The sequence below is a fragment of the Penicillium riverlandense genome (assembly GCF_028828495.1).
Source record: "Penicillium riverlandense strain IBT 135883 chromosome Unknown utg000001l_segment0_segment0, whole genome shotgun sequence".
NCBI lineage: Eukaryota > Fungi > Ascomycota > Eurotiomycetes > Eurotiales > Aspergillaceae > Penicillium > Penicillium riverlandense.
The window spans coordinates 4365593-4386291 of record NW_026643194.1 but is presented as its reverse complement, the minus strand read 5'-3'; the positions used below and the strand labels follow the sequence as shown (position 1 = coordinate 4386291).

Genomic DNA, 20699 nt, shown 5'->3' with positions numbered 1-20699 from the left:
AGTTGTCAAGGCTTAGTTGTGTTCGGGTCAAAGAGGTAATTCGTAGTCTCGGCAATTCCATCCTTCCAAATGCTTATACCTACCCCACAGAGCTCCACAATTCCACAACGCGGGGAAAAGCACGACAATTGGTTTTAAAACGGCAGCTCGCCCTGACTGTGTTCATCGCATCGATCCTTCGCGGTGGGCCTGTGATGACGATCAATATGCAGGCATTTTTCCATTCGCTAAATATGAGTTGGTGAGTTCTCCTAGCCCAGCAGCATGGAAAAAGATGTGCCTCTGACCGTCGAAACAGTACGGCATGTCGGCGCTGCCATTACAAATGTAGGGTCCTTAGCAGTATCTCTATGTGGTCACTGTGCTTGCCAGGCAAGGCCCTGGCTGATATAGTCTGTACCAGGTGACGGACGGCTTCCTCGCTGTGGTCGATGTGTCCGGGCCGGGCGTGACTGCGTGCGCGAGCCGCCCCGCCAGTTCTACAAGGCTTCTCGCCATGGGGTCGAGCGCTCGTTCTCGTCTAGCCAAACGTGGCTCCCTCTGCCTGCGAAGGGTGGGTGCGAAGCTTTTCTCTCAATAGTCGTGGACTGACACCAAATCAGGAGTGGTTAATTTCGTCAACGTCGCAGAGTCGTCTGGTGCCGGGTCCAGCGCTGATTCTGCCCGTGCTGACCGAGGAGGAAAGAATGCGCATATGAACACGACTGCAGCTCCGACATTCTTTGGCAAGAAAGCCACCTGGTCGACTCCAGTTGGGGAGAACCCGGCGTCATCTTCCCCGCCTTCTCTTTCCGCTTCGCTATCCCAAACCCCGGTATCTACTTCCCGAGCTCAGACCGAACCTGCTTCGCGTGACGTGCCTCTGCACCCATTTGGAGGCAATGTGCAATCTGGGTTTCAGACAGCTCACTCCATCCGGGAAGATGTAACCATTATAGATGCTGGTACCCATCTGCCGAACCCCGTGAGGCGCATTTACCTGGATCCGCCAACCTGGCCATTGCAAGACCCCGAAGAGGCGACTCTCCTACAACACTTTATCAACCAGGTATCATTATTTGTAAGTGAGACCGCATGATGCCTAGTTGAAGTCCTTAATAATTTGCCCACGCTAGTTCGACTTCTGTGACAAGGAGCGCCACTTCGCAACCGTCGTGCCCCAGCGCGTCCGCACATGCAGTACTCTCCTGAGCGCCGTCTTCGCCCTGTCCGCGCGCCATCTCAGCCGCATCAGCACCTTCGATCCCACAGTCGCGGACCGGCACTATAATGACTGTCTGCGGACTCTGATACCCGCACTCAACGACGGACCGTCCGTCTTCGACGAGACGCTCCTCATTATCGTAGTGATTCTACGGCTCCTGGAAGAGATAGACGTGCCTGTCATGGGAGCAGACCCGCAGGGTCATCTTCTCGGCGCCCAGTCACTGGCCCGCGCGCAGGAGCGCGTTGGCATGGACTCGGGGCTGCGCCAGGCAGCGTACTGGGCCTGTCTTCGACAGGAGATTTACATGTCACTAAGAGACCACCGATCTATCCGTCTGGACCTGCAGCTCTTTCGCAAGATGCAGGCCGTCCAGCCAGGCGACAGGTATTCCCTAGCCTGTTCAGCGACCCTCCACTGCGCAGAGGCAATTCTGTTCGCATACGGAGACGGCCCACGATCACTGCATTATGATCTTCTCGAGTCAAACCGTCGAGCTTCAGACAGTGTCCCGCAGCCTTTTTTTTGTAGAGACGGATGTAGCGATTTTCCAGATATTCGCTATGCCACTGAAGACCAGATCATAGCGGCGCAGTTCTTCTCTCTCGCCAGAATTGTGCTCGATAGGAACGACCCGGCGCATCGCATGGCGATGCAGGACGTAAGGAAAAAGGCGCGACAGCGCGTCTGGTTCATGTGTGGTGTGGGATTGTCGAACCCCTCGAGCCCTGCGGCCATCTTGATTGCCTGCATGGCGATTGCTTTGTGTGGAGACTGTTTTGATGACCACAAGGATCGGGAGCGGCTGTGCTTTTTGCTGGAGTTTACAGAGGATAAGCGAGGGTGGCCTACGGCGCCTATTGCGAAAACACTGAAGCAGGTTTGGAACGGTGCTGGTTGAAAAAGGAAATACCCTTCTGTTTGAATGAGATGGCGTCTAAACGTTTGAAGATTAATCCCTATCTGGACCCGGTTTTAGGTGTGATCATACACCGTCGCTGGTTAATAGCTGTTAGCGAAACTGGAAAAACATACTCTTGCGCAAAGATGTCTTGAAATCACTCACTTCACATCAAAAAAGTGACACCATCTCTTATCATAGGGTCTGGAACTGTCGCAGAATCGAATATCGGTTGCCAGTCTGATGACATTGTCGGGGCTATAATTGATGGTCGATGCATGGAGCTACCAAATATCAGTGCTGCTCACTCAAGCTGGCTGCTCTGCTGCCGAGACTCACCATATAAGGTAAATGGAGCACCACATCTCCAGCCTCGTAGTCGGACGCCATCCACCGCTTCCCATATTTACGCCCAAACTCAGCCGGATCGTTGGAAAGCAGTCCGTTGGACAGCATGTTGCGGTTGAACGCATTGTTGGTCTCCGTCTCCGAGAAGCCTTCCTTCCTAGCTCTTTCCATGAAGTCCTTCTCAAACTGCTCGCCCAGCTCCTGACTGCCCTCCAGGTAGATCAGGGCCCCGCCATCGACGCTGATGTCTCCCATGGGACACCACGCCGTCAGGTTCGACAAGTCGCCCCAGCGCAGGAAGATCTGGTCATAGTGGACGCCGATGGCCTGCGTGCCGGGGATATTGTTGCGCAGCAGGCTGCGCTGAAAGAGCAACGTCTTGTCGCCCCAGCCAGTCAGACGAGCAACGAATGCTGTCAGGATAGGGTTCCGGCAAAATGTCTCCGTATACCACTCCTCCCGATGTGCCTGTATTGCCAGGTCGACGAATAGCTGGGCCTGCTCCGCGCCAGGGCGAGAGTTCTGTCCAGTTGAGCCGGCGCCGATGCCGGGGAAGGCAGAGGTGTCCTTTGAGCTATCGTAAATACCATCGACGGGCACAGAACCTGGCTTGAGGACGCCAGTGGGAGACATGAACTTGAAATACTCCTCTCGCGCCTTCAACACGTCGGCTCGGGGCAGAAGCTGTTTGACAAACAGGTATCCATCTCTGTGTAGGCGAGCGAGGAGGTCCTCAACGGGCTCGTCTGGTGAGGACGGTTTAAGACGGGTTACACTCTCTGGTGCTAATGGGCCATCGTTGGCAAACAGCTGAGGCAAAGGGTTGTCGCTCCCATTGAGAGCAAGAGCATTCATATTAAGAACGGCAGTGAGTTTGTGAGGGCAGAAAAGTACGGACGTAGTGGCGAAATATGCAGAGAAGAAGGAAGTATCGTCGGAATTGCCGTCCCATATATTATTGACGGCGCTGAACGCAGGCAGACGGAATATCAATCAGCCCTCCGGCAAATCGATTTCGAGCTATCATTGGATCGGGGAGATATTGCCTTCCATCTCTTTGCGGCCCCGTGTCGCCACAGAAAATGGCTGGAATAATTGATTAGGACATCCGTTACGCGACGGACGCGGGTATTTTTGGCCGTCCACGCGACATCTGTTGAGGCTGTCGGGCATGTCGCTTGAACTAAGAGTCGGGCCCTATTTCCGTTTTAGGCATACAGGAACTTGTCTGTGCTGGAGATCCATGCGGCACGCCTGCAACCCGACCGCCTTGACCTTTTTTAGGCGGGAAATCCCGCCTATTTTACTTCGCGTTGGTTGGTATAGAGAAGTCCATGGTGGCTAGTAGAACTTTCGCTCTAATGCAAATCGAGCCAATCAAACAGCTAAAGAGTATAATGGATTTAGCCAGCTGTTCGTTCCCCCGCTCACTCTTTCTTTTCCCCACCTCTTTCTCTCCCTCTTTCTCTGACAATCCCAAGAGATCGACAGATCATCTATCCATCAGTCAATCAGTCTATTTTTTACTTCCTACAAATTCCCAATCAACGCCACCGAACAAAATGGCTCCCCGACGCGTACCGGAAGAAGACTTCTTAACCGAACTGCCCACTCTACCTGACGACGAATTTTGCATCTTCGGCACAGTCTATGCCTACCCAGAGCACGCAGACGCGTTAGAAGTCGTCTACGCCAAGACCACCCGACTCTCCGAGGCCGAACCGGGCATCATCTATTATTGCCTTGCCCGAGATGGTGATGACCCGACTATTTTTCATTTCTTTGAGCGATATACCGGGCAAAAAGCCTTCCATGAACATAATGCGCAGCCCATTATTCAAAAGTTGATGGAGGACAAATATATCCGGGGTGTGACGGCGAAGTTTGTGAAGGCAATTGAACCGGCGCAGATGTAAATAACCTTTCAAGGATCGAGGATGCAAGCTTGCAAGCTATATGCACTCTGTCTACTACACCTTCTTTTTCTTGGTGCTTCGTGGTCTATCTTTCTGATCCATTGGATCGGTGGAAATTTACTATACTATGTCTTATTACAGGAGAGTACGTATACTAAAACCTAAACTCATCCTATTGAAAGATAGCTATCTTTTTGAATAAACGCTGTAGATGCGTGGGCAGGGAGTTGCCTCTGCGGCTGCCTGGGCCTGATGGGTTTAGGTATAATCGTAGTAGTTGCACTGAGAGGGCGAGGCTTTGTGATGATTGGGATGGGATTACTTCGAAGACTAATCTTTGAAGAGTGGGGATTATTGGATGTGTGGGAAGAAGGTTTTGATTTCAAGTATAAAATACAATAAATTCTCCGACGCATATCCCCCACGTGGTTAAGGTATGTAAAGTATGTACATATACTGTACATACCTGCATATACATAATCAGATCTCTTGAGATGTTGTAGATCGGCAGTGGTACAAGTGGAGTGGAATGATGAATGTGGAACTCCGCTGCAAGGCCTGTTGTGGGCGAGACCAGGAACGAAATCTCTTCACCACGGTCTAGAACTGGGCACCCGCTCCACTTGAGAGAGTGAAGACATCCAGTAACCAACTACAACACCCAAATGATACGCAGAGCAGAGACAGCAGATCCAGTCCTGAAATATTTAAGATCTTCCTTTCCATGTAGTATTCACTCTGTCAGAGGGTCCGAGCCGAACCCCAACAATAACGAATGAAACCTGAACCAGCACGCAAAAGCACATCAAAGAAAATACCACGGGCAAGGCACCCGCTTGTGAGAGGACAATAAATAACTAATTCCATCCAAACTAAATACGTTCCAAAAGACAAAGAGATAGAGATAGAGAGGGAGCAAGGGACCGTATATGACAACAAGAACAAGGGAGGCCATCAAGACGTCACGTTAAATAGGGGAGGAGACAACAACACCAACAGCACACACATACATCGAGATCAGATTCCAAAGGGTATCAAGGGGAGATGAGGAACCGATTTTGCGACAGAGAGGAGGGAGCCCCGAGATGAGGGGGGATGGAGCGGGCATCAGGAACACAACAAACTGCACGATCACAGGAGGATCAGGTAGTTTGAGGGCGCGATGCCGGTGTCTCCGTTGGATTTCCTCGCCTGCCACCATCGGCCGCTCACGTCGGATACTTCGAGGATCTCGTGCTTGCCGAAGCTGATCTCGTTGGCGTCCTCCGGATTGGCGTCATACGAGTAGATGGCCTTGGCGCGATAAGGGTAGTCGGTGGGCTGAGGCACTTCGCTGCCAACATCCGGGGCGGTCGCATTGGGCCCTGGGCTGGCGCTGGTGGCGCCGAAGCGAGAGACAGTTGACTCGCGTTGCTCAGCGCCGGGCGCGCCGCCAGGGTAGCCGGACATGGGCGACGAGGTCTCGAAGCCGCTCAGCTGGGCGGATGTGTACATCTGAGGGGTGTTGCTGGTGGCCATGGTCTCCGGGCGGGCGGTGAACGGGGCGGACATTGGGCGGCTGTCGCGGTAGGAGCCCGGGTGTTCCTTGTTCAGAGCGAAGGAGTCGATGAAGCCACGGTGCGAAGCCTGGGGGGTTGAGCCGAAGTAGAAGATCCACACGATGATCACCATGGAGAGGAGAATAAAACCAGCTCCAGCGGCTTGCCATGATCCCGCGCTCCCATAGACCAGATTGTTGGCGCTCAATGAGGTCAGGACGAGGCCGCACGCAAGGTAACCGACAATCTAGATGCGTTTAGTTATACCAATCACAACAATGCGGGGGGACGCCCAGTCAACACATACAGCAACGCCATAGATGTGGGCCGTATCCGTTCCAAACACGATGATCAACCCGATTATCACGCAGAACATGTACGAGTTGGCCCACCACGAGAAGTTAGGATATTTGGGGATGTCGATATCGCCAATGATGGACGAGATGAAGGCGATGAGCCATGCCAGGACGGAGATGGAGAGGGTCGCGAGGGCGAACGGATCACCGAGAATATTGCTCGGGCGGAATCCGGCCATTTTGCCTGAGGGGTTGGGAGAATATTTTTCGGTATAAGTCACCATGAACGAGGTTCACGCAGGGGATGGACGGATGAGGACCGGCTCGATGTCGCTGGGGAGTCTGCAGACGAGTCGGGCGTGCAGGTGATATATAGCAGGACAGTGATCCCCCAGATGATTGGCAGGGAGTTCGATGGCGACAGGATTTGTTAAGGAGAGTACGTAGCTTGATGAAAATGTCAGTCGAAACGAAAAGTCGAAAAAAAGTAGTCGTGGGGTCCAAGAACCACGGTCGCGCCCCGTGGAGAGAAGCGAAACAGAGGCTCAGGGAAGAGGGGGCCTAAGCCAGGAGACAAAGGGGGAAGGGGAAGGATCAGGAAGAATACCCCAGACTTGCGTGTGAGACTTACCAGAGAAGACAGTTCGCAGCACCAGGCTGGGCAAGAAAGAAAAAGAGCGAAAAGAGCGAATAATAGATAATATTGATGAAGGAGAAGGGGAAAGAGGAGAGAGAGTGAGAGAGAGAAAAGCCAACAAGGCGGAAAACGGAAAAGGAGGACGGTAGGGCCCAGGCACGGGTGGATCCGGCCCCAATCACATTCCAGGGGCAGGGTATGGGGGCAAGTATACCGATGGCTGTCGACTAGGTATGATGGTTGTAGTTGACGATGAGGATGGTGCTCGATCAATTATTCTCGACCACAGGAATCCCTGAGAAGCCTCTTTTACTCTCTTCCATCCGGTGGAAGACTCCTCTCCAGTGGGCCGATCTATTAATATCGAGGCTAAAAAGTTAGTCCGAGGGCACACGAGCCACCTCTGGGCACGCCGAATTGTTATTGCGGACCAGCTCCACTACTACGACGGTTGATGTAACGGCGTAGGTTGACCGACTTTATGTAGTTGAATTATACGGAAAAATCAGCCAATCGTAAATATACATACATAAAGGTACGTTAGCATGCACCCGGACAGGAAAACATCAACCGACATTCCATGCCTCCACCCGGAATGCGACTTGAAAGGACAATAATAATCATAATGACAACATTCAACCCCGACAAGGCTGCGTGCGATGCAATGACAACGGAATTAGTGTCGAGGCGGAGACTAGCCAGTCAACAGAAGACGCCACCAACACCATCGTACATGTGTATGTACATAATCCCCAGACAAAAAACAAGGTCAGACTCGACAGACCGACAACCAAACAGGAAGAATCAATCTAACCCTCATTCTCTCTCCCTCCCCTAACAACCTCCAGCCTCCTAACCTCCCTCTCCACCCCCTCTAGCCTACCCTCCCACTCAGCCCAACACTCCCCACTCCCCACAACGCCGACCTCATACCAGCGCTGCAGCACGCGAGCAGTTCTGACCCTTAGCTCCGAGATAGAGGCCGCCTGCTCCACCTGCTTGCGCGCGAGACTGTCGAGCTGCGGCTGCAGCGCGATGAGCGACGCGGAGCTCTCTGCGTCGGGGATGGGGAGGTCGTTGAGCGATGTGAGCCGCGAGGCAGTTTCGGGGAAGGCGGTTGCATAAGAGAGGATGATTGATGTGATGGTCTGGGGTGTTAGGCCTTCTGGGATTTGCTGCGAGGTTGAGGAGGTGGTGGTAGTTTGGAAGAGGTCCGGGAAGCGGGAGTCTGCGCCGCGCTGTTAGTGGGAGTATAGATCCGAGGGAAAGCAGGAGACATACGGAGTTGGAGCACATCGCGCACCGCAGGAACGCTTCTGCTAAGTTTCTCAAGCTCGCGGTCCAGGCGGGCGACGCGGCGGGAGACCGTCTCGTCGAGAGAGTCTGGTCGGTCTGGGGTGGTGGGCACGCCCGTGTAGTCGCTGGCGCCGGTGAGGAGGTAGGACAGACGGCGGAGACGCGCCTCGAGGAGCTCAATGGTGGCGCCGGCTATGGCGTCGGTGTCGGCCATGGTGGTGAAGGGAATGACTTGGGGTTTAGTTATGTAGGAGGATGGATGATAAGGAGGGTGGGTGCAAACACGCCAAATAAAAATAGGTGGGGACACTCCACCACTGGGCTTGATCAACAACAACATCGGACAGTATCATTAACTATCGGATCTAGTAAACTCGATGCATCTTTTGTGTCATGGCATGCTCGTTCCCTCGTCGCTCATATCGTGTGGGCATCATGCGTCTACTCCGGCTCCGTCATGTTCTCATCTCGCGTCACCTCCTGCCAGCCCGAATCCGCCGTGGATGTAGCACCCAGTAAACTAGACCCGGGTTTTTCCTGCATCTCTTGCTGACGGTGGCCCACCTCTTCGGTGGAAACATTTACCTGCTGGCCTTTTTGAGAAGCAGACTGGCTCTGGGCATTATTCTGCGGTGCATCCCAGTCCGCAGTCCCCGGCCAGTCACTGTCAATCGGATCCGCCGAGGCCTGCTCGAATTCCGCCGCGAATGCCTCGTTGTCTTTGTCAATGAAGCTCTGTTGCCGGATTAGCTTCGCAAAGTTTATCACATCACAAGAAAATCTTACCCGAAGCTGTGAAAAAGCGGGCTCTTCTGGCACGCGCATGGCGTTCTCGCTCGCGTACACCAGAAGTGCATTCCTCCACTCTTCACGCGCCGCATGGAGGACTTCGACCTCACGGACTCGCTTAGCGGTATAGCCGACCACGTCGCTGCCGTGCTGTGAGGCATTGTGGTCGCCTTGCGCTGCCCGTTTCTCGGCCTGTTTGGTCTTGCCATCCTCTGCGGAAAAGCTGATCCGCCACCATTGGTACTCGCTGTCGACATCCATCGCGTCTCCAGACACGCGGGGATTGTTGCGCCGCAGGACATAGGTCACATGCGGTTCGGTGCACACGCCTCGGAGGGTGTATTTGTGGACCGGGGGTTGGGTGGGAGAGTCGGAAGGCTCCGTGAGTGTCTTGGAGTAATTGCGAAGAGCTTCCTGTGCACTCTGTTTGCGGGTATCCAGGTCTGCACATCGCATTAGCAGGTTAAGCGTACACGCTCTCTCGGAAAATCCTTACTTTTCAGCTTTCCTTCGACCCAGGCAATTTTCTTTCGCAGTTCCGCCGCAATCCACTCTGCGCGCTCCATGGTCAATGGGGGCTTGCGTTCACTACCGTCGGCATTCTTCGGCCAGTATTTTGGTACAGCAATAGGCGCCGCCTCCGCAGTTTGCTCAAAGAGGTCCACGTATGTCACATTACCCTCAATCGTCTTTGGGTGGGTGTAGTGATCGATGCGTCGCTCCACTTCCAACAGGTCTTCCTCCATCTGCAGTCGCTTGGTCCGGTACTCACGGGCCAGCTCTCGGCAACCGCTCAGATATCGATCCGGGTAAAAAACAGCTGGGATCTTGATCCCCACTGACGTCGCGTCTCCGGTAGCATCAAGCTTGATTGTGAGAACGTCTGCGACATGCTCCAGCCAGACATCATCCAGGGCTTGTCCGGGTGTGTCACTCCACATCGCGTAGTCGAAGACGTCGTAGAGAGTCTGGCCTGCCGTCTGGCGATGGTAATTCTCGACAGGAGGCGCGAAGGTGAAGAGCTCTTTGGATTGAGGTTCTTCATAGTCATAGGGGTCTTGTTTGTATGCGTGTGACAAGAACGTAGAGGCCATCTGGTTGTCAGGGTCTGCTCGAACAGCTGCCCCGTGCCATGCTTCGAGGAACCGAGTGACGGACTCCTCCGAGTCGGCCGAGGTGGAAAAGATGCTTTTCAGGTTTGACAGGGCGTCGGCGCTGCCGAAAGCGCGCTTGGTGGAATCCAAGAAAGCCATCAACCGTTGGGTTTCATAGATGATGTCGTCCCAGCCATCGTCGCCATCCTTGGCTTCGTGGATGGTCACAATCTTGGGAAGATTGATCGATTGGCCATTCCACCACTGCGCGTCGTGTCCATAGTCAAACAAGACCTTGTTTCGTAGAAGGAGAGCTTCGCGGGCGAGGGGGATGCTGTGGAGAATAGTCAGGAACCCGCCCAGGTAGAGATTGTCCTGAGACGGCCGGATGAAAGCAGGCTCGTCGTCGACTTTTTTCCTGTCTTCGGGGTCCGGGCTGATGATGACTTCATGGGAGGACGTGTTGAACAGGGTCATCGCCCATGCCCCCTCGTCGTAGTGGTCCCGTGTGGCCTTGCCAAAGTGCGATTCGCCGGTCGACGTCACCACCCCAGTCTCTTGCTCGCCCATTCCCTGGTTAAGAGACATGGCGACAGCCCGCTGAAGTTCGTTTTCTTCTCGCTCGGCCAGACTCAATCCCTGCCCAGAATCTGTGGCCTCAGATCAGCAAGCGCTTCCTCCCCGGTGGTTGTTTGGGCTTCCTCACCCGTAGTACCTTGCGCAGTACTCTCTGTCGGTGCTTGGTAGCCTGCTTGGTAGCCAGTGCCATCTGGAGTATCATGCGTATTCGCTCGGGACGGAGGACGAGAAGGAGGAACGGTCACTGGGGGACGGGGGGCATTGTCGTGCGGAGGGAATTCGAAAGCTGGAGGGAGAGGGTCAGCCACTGCGCAAGTCGCCAAAAGACAGGAAAACATACAGGGTAAGGGGTTTTCATGAAAGTAGCCACTCGTCTGTGTGGCAGCTGTCTGTCAGCGCGAATGCCGAGGGCATGGAGCTCCAGGGCGTCAACAGAAGGTACGTACCTTTGGGTGAGGACCTGTGGGATCTTCAAAGTAGGCGTTGATGGCTTTTTGGGAGTCGAGGTAGTTTGCCTGTGGTAGAACGACTGGGTCAGTGTCTGCGTGGGACTGGGAGAGAGTTCTGGGGTCGCTTAGTTGTACCTTGAGGAAGCTGATGGCCTGCTCGCGCGTGGTGCTCGTGAAGCTGACGAAGTTGGCGATGGCCTCCTCGGGCGGTTCTTTGTCCATGGTGGGCTGTCAGACTTCGGCATTCGAAGGAGTGTGCGACCGATGGTTAGCAGGACATGGCAGGCCGAAGGTCGGTGGAAGGGGAAGAAATGAGCCCGTCGCGAAGAAATGCGGGAGTCGATCTTCCCCACCACATGACGAATCCGCAGATAAGCAATGCGTGCAGGATTTAGCGATGTGCCAGCTACATCGTTACCTATGGAGTTAACGAGTACATACATGTGTAGTTCTAGACGTTCAATATGAACAGCTAGCGTACAAGGAAACATTCAAATTTGCTAATGCATCATCAATCGACTGTCACAATACAGCTATGATGCAAAATATATTTCCATCCTACATGTTTCTGCAGGTACGCCCAATCCTGTACGTGCACATCATTTCACCTAACACAACCATTCGATATCCGTAATCCATTCTAGGACCTAATAAACAAGAGAGAAAAATCTCTAGACGAACCACACATCAATCGTTGGGATAATTTATGCAAACTCTACCCCACCGTAGAGTGCTTTCCCCTAACCAACTAATTGTTTATACTATTCCTGATAGGCCTAGCCTATATCCCATTGTGTTCATCTTTCCACTCTCTTTCATAATAGCCTAGGTTGGCTGTCCGGCCCCGCATCCATCCCGGGTGCGGGGAAAGCTCCCCAGCGAACTTCGTACTTCGTCACTTTCCTTTCACTCTTTCTATTCTTCGCTCACTGCAGTCACCCTTGACTGGACAGTCCATATTGATTATTCCTACCACATTATCCTATCCCGAAAGTCTATCACCACCGTCCTGGCACGCAAGTCATGCAGCTTCGGTAACACCCTACCTCTCCTCCGCTTCGAAAACAAACATGCCTGGCTCTTACTACGGACTGCTGGGGAAAGCCGCCCCCCGGACGCGTCTCCTTTCTGGTATCACCCGTCCAACTCGAATCCGAGCCAAACACCAGGTCCGAAGGGGCCTGTTGACAGAGAGCTATGCCCGGGGCCCATCACATGTAAACCCTTCTTTCTTCCCCCCCTGACAACAAGCCGAAATGAGTTCAATGCAAAACTAACAAACCTCCGATGTACACAGCCCCCCTTGATCGAATCGACAGTTGGGGAACACTTTGCCAAGATCGTTGCTCAATGCGGAGACCGAACAGCGTGAGATAACTCCCCCTTTTAACGGGTGTAAGAATAGGACATTGATCACTTGTTTAGCGTTGTCTCGAAGCACCAGAATGATAGAGTGACCTATGCTTCGCTCGACTTTAGAAGTAATGCCCTCGCCCGCGGTCTGGAGTCGGTTGGTGTTCGCAAAGGAGAACGGGTTGGGGTTATGTTGGGGAATTCTATGGAGTTCGCCGTGGTATGTCTGTCCAATTCTACGCATATCGCCAGCACGATATTCATCATTATGGGCAGGCTACGTACGCGTTATTCAAACTCGGCGCTATCTTGGTAAGCAACCCAGTACTTGAGATAGATGATAGCATTAACACCATACTTCAGGTCCCGATCAACCCGTCTTTCAATGCTACCCAGGTGGTTTCGGCACTCAGCCACTTAGAAGCCAGCCATCTGATCATCAGCGCCGAGGCCAATCTGCCCCGAAAAGATCCCCGCAGCAACCTCCCGCTGCTGAAAAGCTTGGTCGAGGATCTGTCCCAGCCAAAGCTGCAGTCGGCCGTGGTTCCTTCGTTGAAAAACATTATCACAGTGGACAATTCCGCGGGCCGTGTAGACCTCTTGTCATATAAAAGTCTCACGCCGTTCTCCTCGGTCACGTCTCAACTGACGGCAGACGGGAACCCACTGCCACCACAGGACCTCTCACCGCATGACATCGTCAACATCCAATTCACCTCCGGAACAACAGCCATGCCCAAGGCTGCATGCCTCAGCCACCGATCAATCCTGAACAACGGCGCCCAGATCGGTGATCGAATGCTCCTCACTCCGAACGATATCGTCTGCTGCCCGCCACCACTGTTTCATTGCTTCGGCTGCATCCTAGGATACATGGCGACAGCCACGCACGGCTCCGCGATCGTCTTCCCAACGGAGTCATTCAACGCCCGCGCTGCCCTGAAAGCAGTTCAGGAAGAACAATGCACTGCGCTGTACGGCGTGCCGACCATGTTCCTCGAAGAACTCGGTCTGATCGAAGAAGGCGAGGTCGCTGACGAGGGCTTCCAGCATCTGCGCACGGGGATTGCAGCGGGAAGCAGTATCCCCGCGGAGCTGATGAAGAAGTTGCACCGTGTGCTCAATCTCACCGAGCTGACTATCTGCTATGGCATGACGGAGACCAGCCCGGTCTCGGCGATGACCACGACCGATGATCCGATTGACAAGCGGATCAATTCAGTGGGGAGACTCATGCCTCATGTGGAGGCTAAGATCGTTAGCGCGACGGATAAGAGCCAGATCCTTCCCATTGAGACACGGGGGGAGCTGGCCGTTAGCGGATACCTGCTTATGAAGGAGTACTGGGACGACTCCGCGAAGACACTGGAGGTGATGATCCCAGATGAGACAGGGAAGGTCTGGATGCATGTACGTTGAACATCTCCCTCCGTTTGGACAATGCTGATCTTTCGTGAAATAGACCGGCGACGAAGCTTCCATGTCCCCGGATGGCTACATCAGCATCACCGGCCGGATCAAAGACCTGATCATCCGTGGCGGCGAGAACATCCACCCGCTCGAGATCGAGAACTGCCTGCTTGCCCACGAAGGGATCGCCGACGTGTCTGTCGTCGGAGTTCCTGATGAGAGATACGGCGAGGTCGTCGCCGCGTTTGTGATTGCGCGGGACCATGGCTCGAGTGCCGTCCGCACGGAGGATATCCAGCAATGGGTGCGCGAGAAGTTGAGTAGCCATCTTGGTAAGTTAGACATGTCACCGAGGAAGAACCTTGCTGACCCGCCTGGTAGTTCCCAAGTATGTCTTCTTCCTGGGACCGTCGGAGCCCTTCCCCAAGACGGCGAGTGGGAAGATTCAGAAGTTCAAGCTGAAGGAGATGGCCGTCAAGCGGTTGCTGGAGCAATGACCGTGTGTATATAAACAAGCATGAGCTGTAAATAGTCCACCAAAGGATGGTTATGGATGTAGATGCAATTGATCATTTTAGTATCGTATCGTCGTATCATCAATTCAGCCCGGCGACCAGCACCAAAGCAGCCAGCCCGCCCAAGAAGTCAAAAATCCTGAACCCCCGTCTCACCTTTCAGCTCTCTCTCCCCATCCTCCCCCCAGCATTATCATCCCCAACCACCCACTCCGGCTCCTCCTCTTCAAAATATTTCTCCTGCGTCTCCGACCAATCATCCAAATCCTCATCCTCATCCACAGCCCCATACTCAAAATCCGAATCATCGCCGCGCAGAAACCGTAGCTCCATCTCCCAGCGCCACTGCTTCTCGCCCTCCTCCTTGCTGCCGGGGATCTCATCGCGGTCCTCGGCGAGGATCTCCCCATCCGGACCTCGCGCGTAGCTCAGCATGGCGTTGGGATCTGGGTGCGCCAGCGCATCCATCTTCGCCTCGGACCGGGCCAGATCTGCCTGAAGGACACCTGAGAATCCCTTCGCGCGTCCGGATTCCTCTCTTTCTTGCGGGGTTTGGAAGCGTCGGATTAGGCGGTCGTAGAGGAGGGGGTCTGTTGATTGGGAGGGTATGTGTTAGCATTAGCATCTAGAAAGACGGTAGTTATGATTGTTGTGTCTTGTTGTTGCTGTGATATGCGCGAGAAAAAGAGAGAGAGAGCACGCGGACCGGCTAGCTCGAGCTCCGTCGAGAAGTACTCGGGATGTAGGTCCAGATACCGCTTTCGGCGGTTTTTCGTCTGGATGGAGAGCCGGTGAGTGTTGTCGCGGGAGGATTCCGGCGAGGACGACTTGAAGCCGGTGTCCATGGGGAAATGGGGCATGGTGGTTGTTGGAATATTAATGGAGAATATTATTGGAGTGATGTCGTCAGAAGAAGTTGAGGAACGCGGAAGGCGGCGGCAAAAGCAAAAGCTCCAAACTAGGTCATAGCTCTTTTTTTTTTGCTCCTTATCCTGGCACACCTTCTCTTGGACATGTAAGATCTTAACTCGGCCGATTCATTCTATTCTACATGCTACAATTCTCTAGCTACATGCTAACTATCCTCAACAGACGCGCTGCTCCCAAAATCGCGCGTCAATATGCCTGTTGATCAATTCCTCCAGCGAGTCGACCTCCCGCGCCTTGGTGCCGGCGTAGGACTACTCGTCCTCCTGGCATTCTATTCTCCCGTGTCGCTACTGGTGCTCTCCCCAGTGTATGGCAGCGTGCCAGCGCACATCTTCCACAGCTACGGCGTAGCCATCTTCGCCGGAGCAGGATGGTTCCTGAAAGACCAGGTGCAGCGACGCATCGGCCGTCTAGCGGGCTACCTGCTTCCAGTGCTGGCGTTCTGGATCCCAACCCTGCAGTACTTTGTCATGCAGCAGAGCTCGCTGCTAGGAAACCCCGCTGGTCCTGCAGTCACCGAGCTGTTCGGGTATTACCCGCTGGTCTTTCTGACAGTTGCGGTTGCCGGCAAGCAGATCCAGGCGTCGCTTCATCTGGAGGCGCAGGGGGATTTGGTTGCCGAACATGTCCCGCTGCTGGGCTCGTATTTCATCTACTCCATCGGCGAGCACTTCGCCAAGGCTTTTGTGTCTAGGGCCATTGGGTTCACGTTTCTTTTTACTCGCACCGGCATGCAGTTTCTCATTGCTGCGGGCTATGCCGCGTTGGTCCCGTCGAAGTTGCTGCTTTTGGCACTTCCATCACTACTCTTCACGATGACTTCAAACGTCCATATTGGCGGAATCTCCGCTGTTAACTCAGTCCTGAATACTGAAGGTTACTCCTTGCTTGCACGCCAGGACTCATACACTGGGTACATCTCCGTTTTGGAGAACCACCAGGATGGTTTCCGCGTCATGCGCTGTGACCACAGCCTCCTCGGCGGACAGTGGACCAAGATGGTGCCGGGCTACCGGCCTGAAGTGGAAGATCCTATTTACGCGGTCTTTGCCATGCTCGAGGCTGTTCGACTGGTTGAGCCGGAGCACGCTGCATCGCGCGTGGACGCAGCCAGTAAAGCGCTGGTGATGTATGATATTCCCCCGATTTCATCTTATTTGCAAAGGGAGATAATTGACAAAAGGCTTCGAACAGCGGCCTGGGAATCGGCACAACGCCTGCCGCCCTAATGAAGCATGGCGTCGACACGACCATCGTCGAGCTCGACCCTGTCGTGTACAAATTCGCCACGCAATATTTCAACCTGCCTTCCAACCACATCGCTGCCATCGAGGACGCTACGAAATTCGTCAAGCGTGCCCAGTCAAAGGCCCAGAAATACGATTATATTGTGCACGACGTGTTCACCGGCGGCGCCGAGCCCGCCGAGCTATTCACCTTCGAGTTTCTGGAAGAGCTGAACTCGCTGCTCAGAGATGACGGAGTCATCGCCATCGTAAGCCTGTCCCAATACCTCCACCAACGACCCAACCTCCGTCTTCTCTATATACTAACCCAAATGCCCAGAACTACGCCGGCGACCTTACCCTCTACCCAAGCGGTCTAATAGTCCGCACCATCCGGTCCGTATTCCCAAGCTGCCGCATCTTCCGCGAGGAAGCACCCGGCGGGCCTGATGCAGAGAACCCCAACTTCACGAACATGGTCCTATTCTGCAAGAAGAGCACCAGAACCCCGCTGCGCTTCCGCGAACCTGTGGAGGCGGATTTCCTGCGCAGCAAGTCGCGCGAGTCGTATCTCGTGCCGAAACATGAGCTCGACCCTGACATGTTCGCGGCTGTTCCTAAGGGCGGGAGAGCGTTGCTTGTGCAGAAGGAGGTGGGTAGATTGTATAAGTTTCATGATCGGGGCGCGTTGGAGCATTGGGCTATCATGAGGAAGGTGTTGCCTCATGCCGTGTGGGAGAATTGGTGAGAGAGTGTTTTATTGTGGAGGGTGGTTGCTCAGTGTCTATTCACAATATGCATAGGTTTTGGGTCATGGCTGGCTCTAGGTGACGGTAAATTAGGCGCCAAAAACGGCAGCTTTCGACGCCACACGGTAATATCATCCTTGACAGATCGCGCTCTTCAGAGCAGCCCATCATCAAGACTATGCATGACGTCTTTGCGGCCAGAAGATAATTGGCCCAAATTATTACGTGATACGAAAGGAATGATTGGTCTAATAGATCTTCTACCGACACTCTTTTGTGTTCTGTGCCGTGTAAAACAAGGATGAGGTAGAAGAAAGAGTCCTATAAAAGTTTTGAGTTGAGGATGATATTGAAATTGCATCGCTATTTCACCGACAGGTGTACCGGCGGCTTTAGGAATCAGGTTGCTATTAGTCACTGAATCTAGACCGTAAAATAGTCAGATAACTAACTACAGGCGGTACTTAAGAAATCGATATAGCCGATTTTTAGCGCGTACTCTAGCGCGCTTGCGTTTTGCCGATGGATTTTCCGCTCTTACAGCAGTCGACGCGATATCTTCAACCCCTGTACGCCTAGGTAATCAGGAAGGGATCCGTAGTTACATATAATTTAAGATGACGTTAGAAAATGGTACCAGTTTGGTGTTGCTTATATCGGGAAGGGGTAGGTTGATGATCTGCGGGGACCATGGGTGTCACGCCCCCAAGTCCGAATCCGTGCCGGAACCCGGTCATTTCATTTCACCCCTCACGTCGTAGTCAGATAAGGACAGAATTTGGGGCTAAGCATATCGGCAGATTGGGGACGCCTCTTGAGAATTCCCTGGCAGCTGGCTGGTGCATTATAATGTCACCTCGCGCGGAGGTGCATCTTAAGTCTGAAGTAAACAAGCAGGTCGCGTAAGCTATCAAGGTGGCCTGGTTCCTACTAATCGCTCAGTGTCAGCCGTCCAGGTGTATTGATCATATGGTATGAAGAAATTATGTCCAATCGATCTATTTTCTATTGTCCTCGCAGGGCCGTATTAAACGGATTTGCTGCGTGCATGTGTAGATATCATGCAACCCCAAATGCTTGATCGAGTCTCGACCAGACCAAATTCCCCCAGTGTGGGTCTTTCAAAGTTTCATGAACAATACCTCAGGATAGTACTACCCGTAACGGCCATCTGTATCGTGCGCAGCGATAACGTTGACATACGCGGCCGAATCTCTCTTGCCCGAACAAAGCTTTATATATTTCAATGGTGCCGGTTAATAGTCGGTAAACCAATCCAACTCGGCACACAACATGAGGGCCTCTTCCGCTGAGGCCATGCTTCTGGCTTTGGCCTTTCTAAGTTCGACTGTCGCATTCTCGCCAGCAGATGGCGTGAAAAGAAAATCAGAGGGTAGTAGAGCCTTGGAGGTTGTCCAGGCTCAAGTTCCCCCCCGCAAGAACTACGATAATCCCAGCTGCACTCAGACTATTTTCAGCCACGTCTTTGCGAATAGCTATGGCGTGCCTTACGTCGGTGAGTAGCTGAAATCTCAATTGATGATCATTTAACGTCGCTGTGTGACATGCATGAGCTTACCTTTTCCTTTTAGGCACGTACACCCCGCCCAAAGACTGCGAGTTTACCACCACTATCTTTAATATCTCCATAACATCATCTGGTCGACAATATGACCGCCTTGCTCTGCTTTTCTTTGGAGATACCGAAATATGGCGAACCTCCACTGCGATGCCTGGTGGCTATGACATTTACTGGAACTACCAGAAAGACATGACTATCTTCGACACTCTGATTCGGCGCGAGCAGAAGATAATCTTTGATCTCGACAATGTCTACTCAGAATTATACACAGGTGCATTCAACGTGACATTAGAAGTCCTGTATTTCAATGACCGTTACATCGACCTGGACCCGGCCCATCTGGTGTATCCCATAACAAATTTGGCTTCCTCGCAGAACATTTCATCAGTCATGTCCCTTCCTGAAGACAATGGCACCGTGTCCATCACCTTTCCTCGAAACGCCAAAAGCGCCGTCGTGTCTATACTTGCCTCGGGAAATGGCGCTGAGGAGTTTTGGTACACCAATGTCCCATCTGAATACATCGATACATTCCCGAGTAATCCAGGGTGGCTTTATGGATTTAGTCCCTTCCGCGAGATTGAATTGCTTATTGATGGGAATCTTGCTGGTGTCTCGTGGCCATTTCCCGTTCTCTTCACCGGTGGTGTTGATCCGGGTCTGTGGAGACCCATCGCAGGCATCGATGCATACGACTCGCCATCTTTTGAAGTAGACGTTACTCCTTGGCTCCCATTGCTCTGTGATGGCCATGCCCATACATTCGGTCTCAAAGTTGTTGGGTATGATAGCTCTATTAAAGGTCACGTCGGCACAATTGGAGAGAATTGGTACGTCACTGGGTCCGTGTTTGTCTGGCTTGACAAGAAAGGAAAACAAACCACGGGAAGCGTACGTACAACTTCTTTGATCTGAATGGCTTTATACTAAGATTTTGCAGATGATTGAGAGTCATGTTTCTGACCCGTTGTTCTCATTTTCCCCTAGACTGACTACGACGACGATAAACGGAACAACCACAAACTCGTCATTCTACTTCTCTCTTACAGCGAGCCGGAAACTCTCAATTTCTTCCACCGTCCACACATCCACAGGCCCAAGGCTGGCATCGTGGACACAAGATCTGTCATTTTCGAACGTTCAAAACATGTCCTCAGAGGCTTACAACCAATCCCTTGCCATGATGTCCACCGGAAGCTTTTCCAACTCCTTCTCGGAGGCCACCAATACCTACCATTACCCCATAAATCTATTCAGTGCCTACATTATTGCCCCGTCGCTCGCTTCACTCTCCTCTGTCTACACTCTGATTGATCGGAGCCTGGTTGCATTTGGAGTCAATACCTTACCTTATCTCACCGGGACATCAACTGGAATAGAGACTCTGGCGACAAGACAGAATGCATCGAGCATGTACTACTGGAACGAGACTATTGTCGAAGGGACTGGTGCTGATACTGGTATTACGGAGCAGTGGTTTTCGTTCGCTGGAAAGCCGGGCAATCTGGGACATGGTGTGAGCGATTTCTCGCGAACATTGAAGGAAGTCGACGATTACATGGTTGTTGACCACGAAGCCTGGAAGACAATGTCAGTTCCCGAGACAGAGCCGCTCCCAGTCGTTCAAGGCGAGCCACCTGTTTGATGATGCGGTCAAGCGTAGGTTTATGTTAGGAATAGTGCTATAGCGGGGCCTTGTTGTCGGAGGTGGACGATCACCTTCCCGTACTTTTCTGCTTTGCCTTTCACACCTTTGGGCCATTTACGCACCTTCCTTAGCTACATTACCAAATACACACTTATTCACATCTAGAATATCACTAGGAACCCTAGCATAATATAGACCATTTGCTCAATATCTAATTCGGAGTTATACTCAGGCCGACG

The 20699-nt window shown here is 52.9% G+C and overlaps 10 protein-coding genes across 10 annotated transcripts; 5 read left to right on the top strand and 5 right to left on the bottom strand.

The window, feature by feature from the left end:
• Nucleotides 1-264: 264 nt before the first annotated feature.
• On the top strand, nucleotides 265-2105 carry N7474_001770 (arca-like protein; the record flags this gene model as incomplete). The annotated part of the gene is made up of 4 exons (XM_057193185.1): nucleotides 265-327; nucleotides 394-553; nucleotides 603-1060; nucleotides 1116-2105. 4 exons carry the CDS (start codon nucleotides 265-267, stop codon nucleotides 2103-2105), a joined length of 1671 nt encoding a protein of 556 aa, XP_057058138.1.
• A 161-nt stretch (nucleotides 2106-2266) lies between these two features.
• On the bottom strand, nucleotides 2267-3308 carry N7474_001769 (phytanoyl-CoA dioxygenase family protein; the record flags this gene model as incomplete). Its single annotated transcript, XM_057193184.1, has 2 exons — nucleotides 2267-2389; nucleotides 2445-3308. 2 exons carry the CDS (start codon nucleotides 3306-3308, stop codon nucleotides 2267-2269), a joined length of 987 nt encoding a protein of 328 aa, XP_057058137.1.
• Nucleotides 3309-4015: 707 nt separating this feature from the next.
• On the top strand, nucleotides 4016-4369 carry N7474_001768 (putative quinol monooxygenase; the record flags this gene model as incomplete). Its single annotated transcript, XM_057193183.1, has 1 exon — nucleotides 4016-4369. The coding sequence occupies one exon, from the start codon at nucleotides 4016-4018 to the stop codon at nucleotides 4367-4369; it is 354 nt and encodes a 117-aa protein (XP_057058136.1).
• A 1131-nt stretch (nucleotides 4370-5500) lies between these two features.
• On the bottom strand, nucleotides 5501-6442 carry sho1 (osmosensor SHO1; the record flags this gene model as incomplete). Its single annotated transcript, XM_057193182.1, has 2 exons — nucleotides 5501-6154; nucleotides 6215-6442. 2 exons carry the CDS (start codon nucleotides 6440-6442, stop codon nucleotides 5501-5503), a joined length of 882 nt encoding a protein of 293 aa, XP_057058135.1.
• Nucleotides 6443-7649: 1207 nt separating this feature from the next.
• On the bottom strand, nucleotides 7650-8350 carry N7474_001766 (putative nuclear distribution protein RO10; the record flags this gene model as incomplete). The annotated part of the gene is made up of 2 exons (XM_057193181.1): nucleotides 7650-8068; nucleotides 8122-8350. The coding sequence occupies 2 exons, from the start codon at nucleotides 8348-8350 to the stop codon at nucleotides 7650-7652; spliced, it is 648 nt and encodes a 215-aa protein (XP_057058134.1).
• Nucleotides 8351-8577: 227 nt separating this feature from the next.
• N7474_001765 (ubiquitin-associated-like domain-containing protein) lies at nucleotides 8578-11269 on the bottom strand (the record flags this gene model as incomplete). The annotated part of the gene is made up of 6 exons (XM_057193180.1): nucleotides 8578-8871; nucleotides 8923-9368; nucleotides 9422-10669; nucleotides 10726-10884; nucleotides 10939-10972; nucleotides 11045-11269. 6 exons carry the CDS (start codon nucleotides 11267-11269, stop codon nucleotides 8578-8580), a joined length of 2406 nt encoding a protein of 801 aa, XP_057058133.1.
• An 848-nt stretch (nucleotides 11270-12117) lies between these two features.
• N7474_001764 (uncharacterized protein) lies at nucleotides 12118-14307 on the top strand (the record flags this gene model as incomplete). The annotated part of the gene is made up of 7 exons (XM_057193179.1): nucleotides 12118-12264; nucleotides 12345-12415; nucleotides 12473-12620; nucleotides 12677-12712; nucleotides 12764-13810; nucleotides 13863-14142; nucleotides 14192-14307. 7 exons carry the CDS (start codon nucleotides 12118-12120, stop codon nucleotides 14305-14307), a joined length of 1845 nt encoding a protein of 614 aa, XP_057058132.1.
• A 177-nt stretch (nucleotides 14308-14484) lies between these two features.
• N7474_001763 (uncharacterized protein) lies at nucleotides 14485-15185 on the bottom strand (the record flags this gene model as incomplete). The annotated part of the gene is made up of 2 exons (XM_057193178.1): nucleotides 14485-14915; nucleotides 15032-15185. 2 exons carry the CDS (start codon nucleotides 15183-15185, stop codon nucleotides 14485-14487), a joined length of 585 nt encoding a protein of 194 aa, XP_057058131.1.
• Nucleotides 15186-15446: 261 nt separating this feature from the next.
• Nucleotides 15447-17229, top strand: N7474_001762 (spermidine synthase; the record flags this gene model as incomplete). Its single annotated transcript, XM_057193177.1, has 3 exons — nucleotides 15447-16384; nucleotides 16450-16750; nucleotides 16822-17229. The coding sequence occupies 3 exons, from the start codon at nucleotides 15447-15449 to the stop codon at nucleotides 17227-17229; spliced, it is 1647 nt and encodes a 548-aa protein (XP_057058130.1).
• Nucleotides 17230-18523: 1294 nt separating this feature from the next.
• N7474_001761 (uncharacterized protein) lies at nucleotides 18524-20457 on the top strand (the record flags this gene model as incomplete). The annotated part of the gene is made up of 3 exons (XM_057193176.1): nucleotides 18524-18746; nucleotides 18823-19703; nucleotides 19753-20457. 3 exons carry the CDS (start codon nucleotides 18524-18526, stop codon nucleotides 20455-20457), a joined length of 1809 nt encoding a protein of 602 aa, XP_057058129.1.
• Nucleotides 20458-20699: the final 242 nt, after the last annotated feature.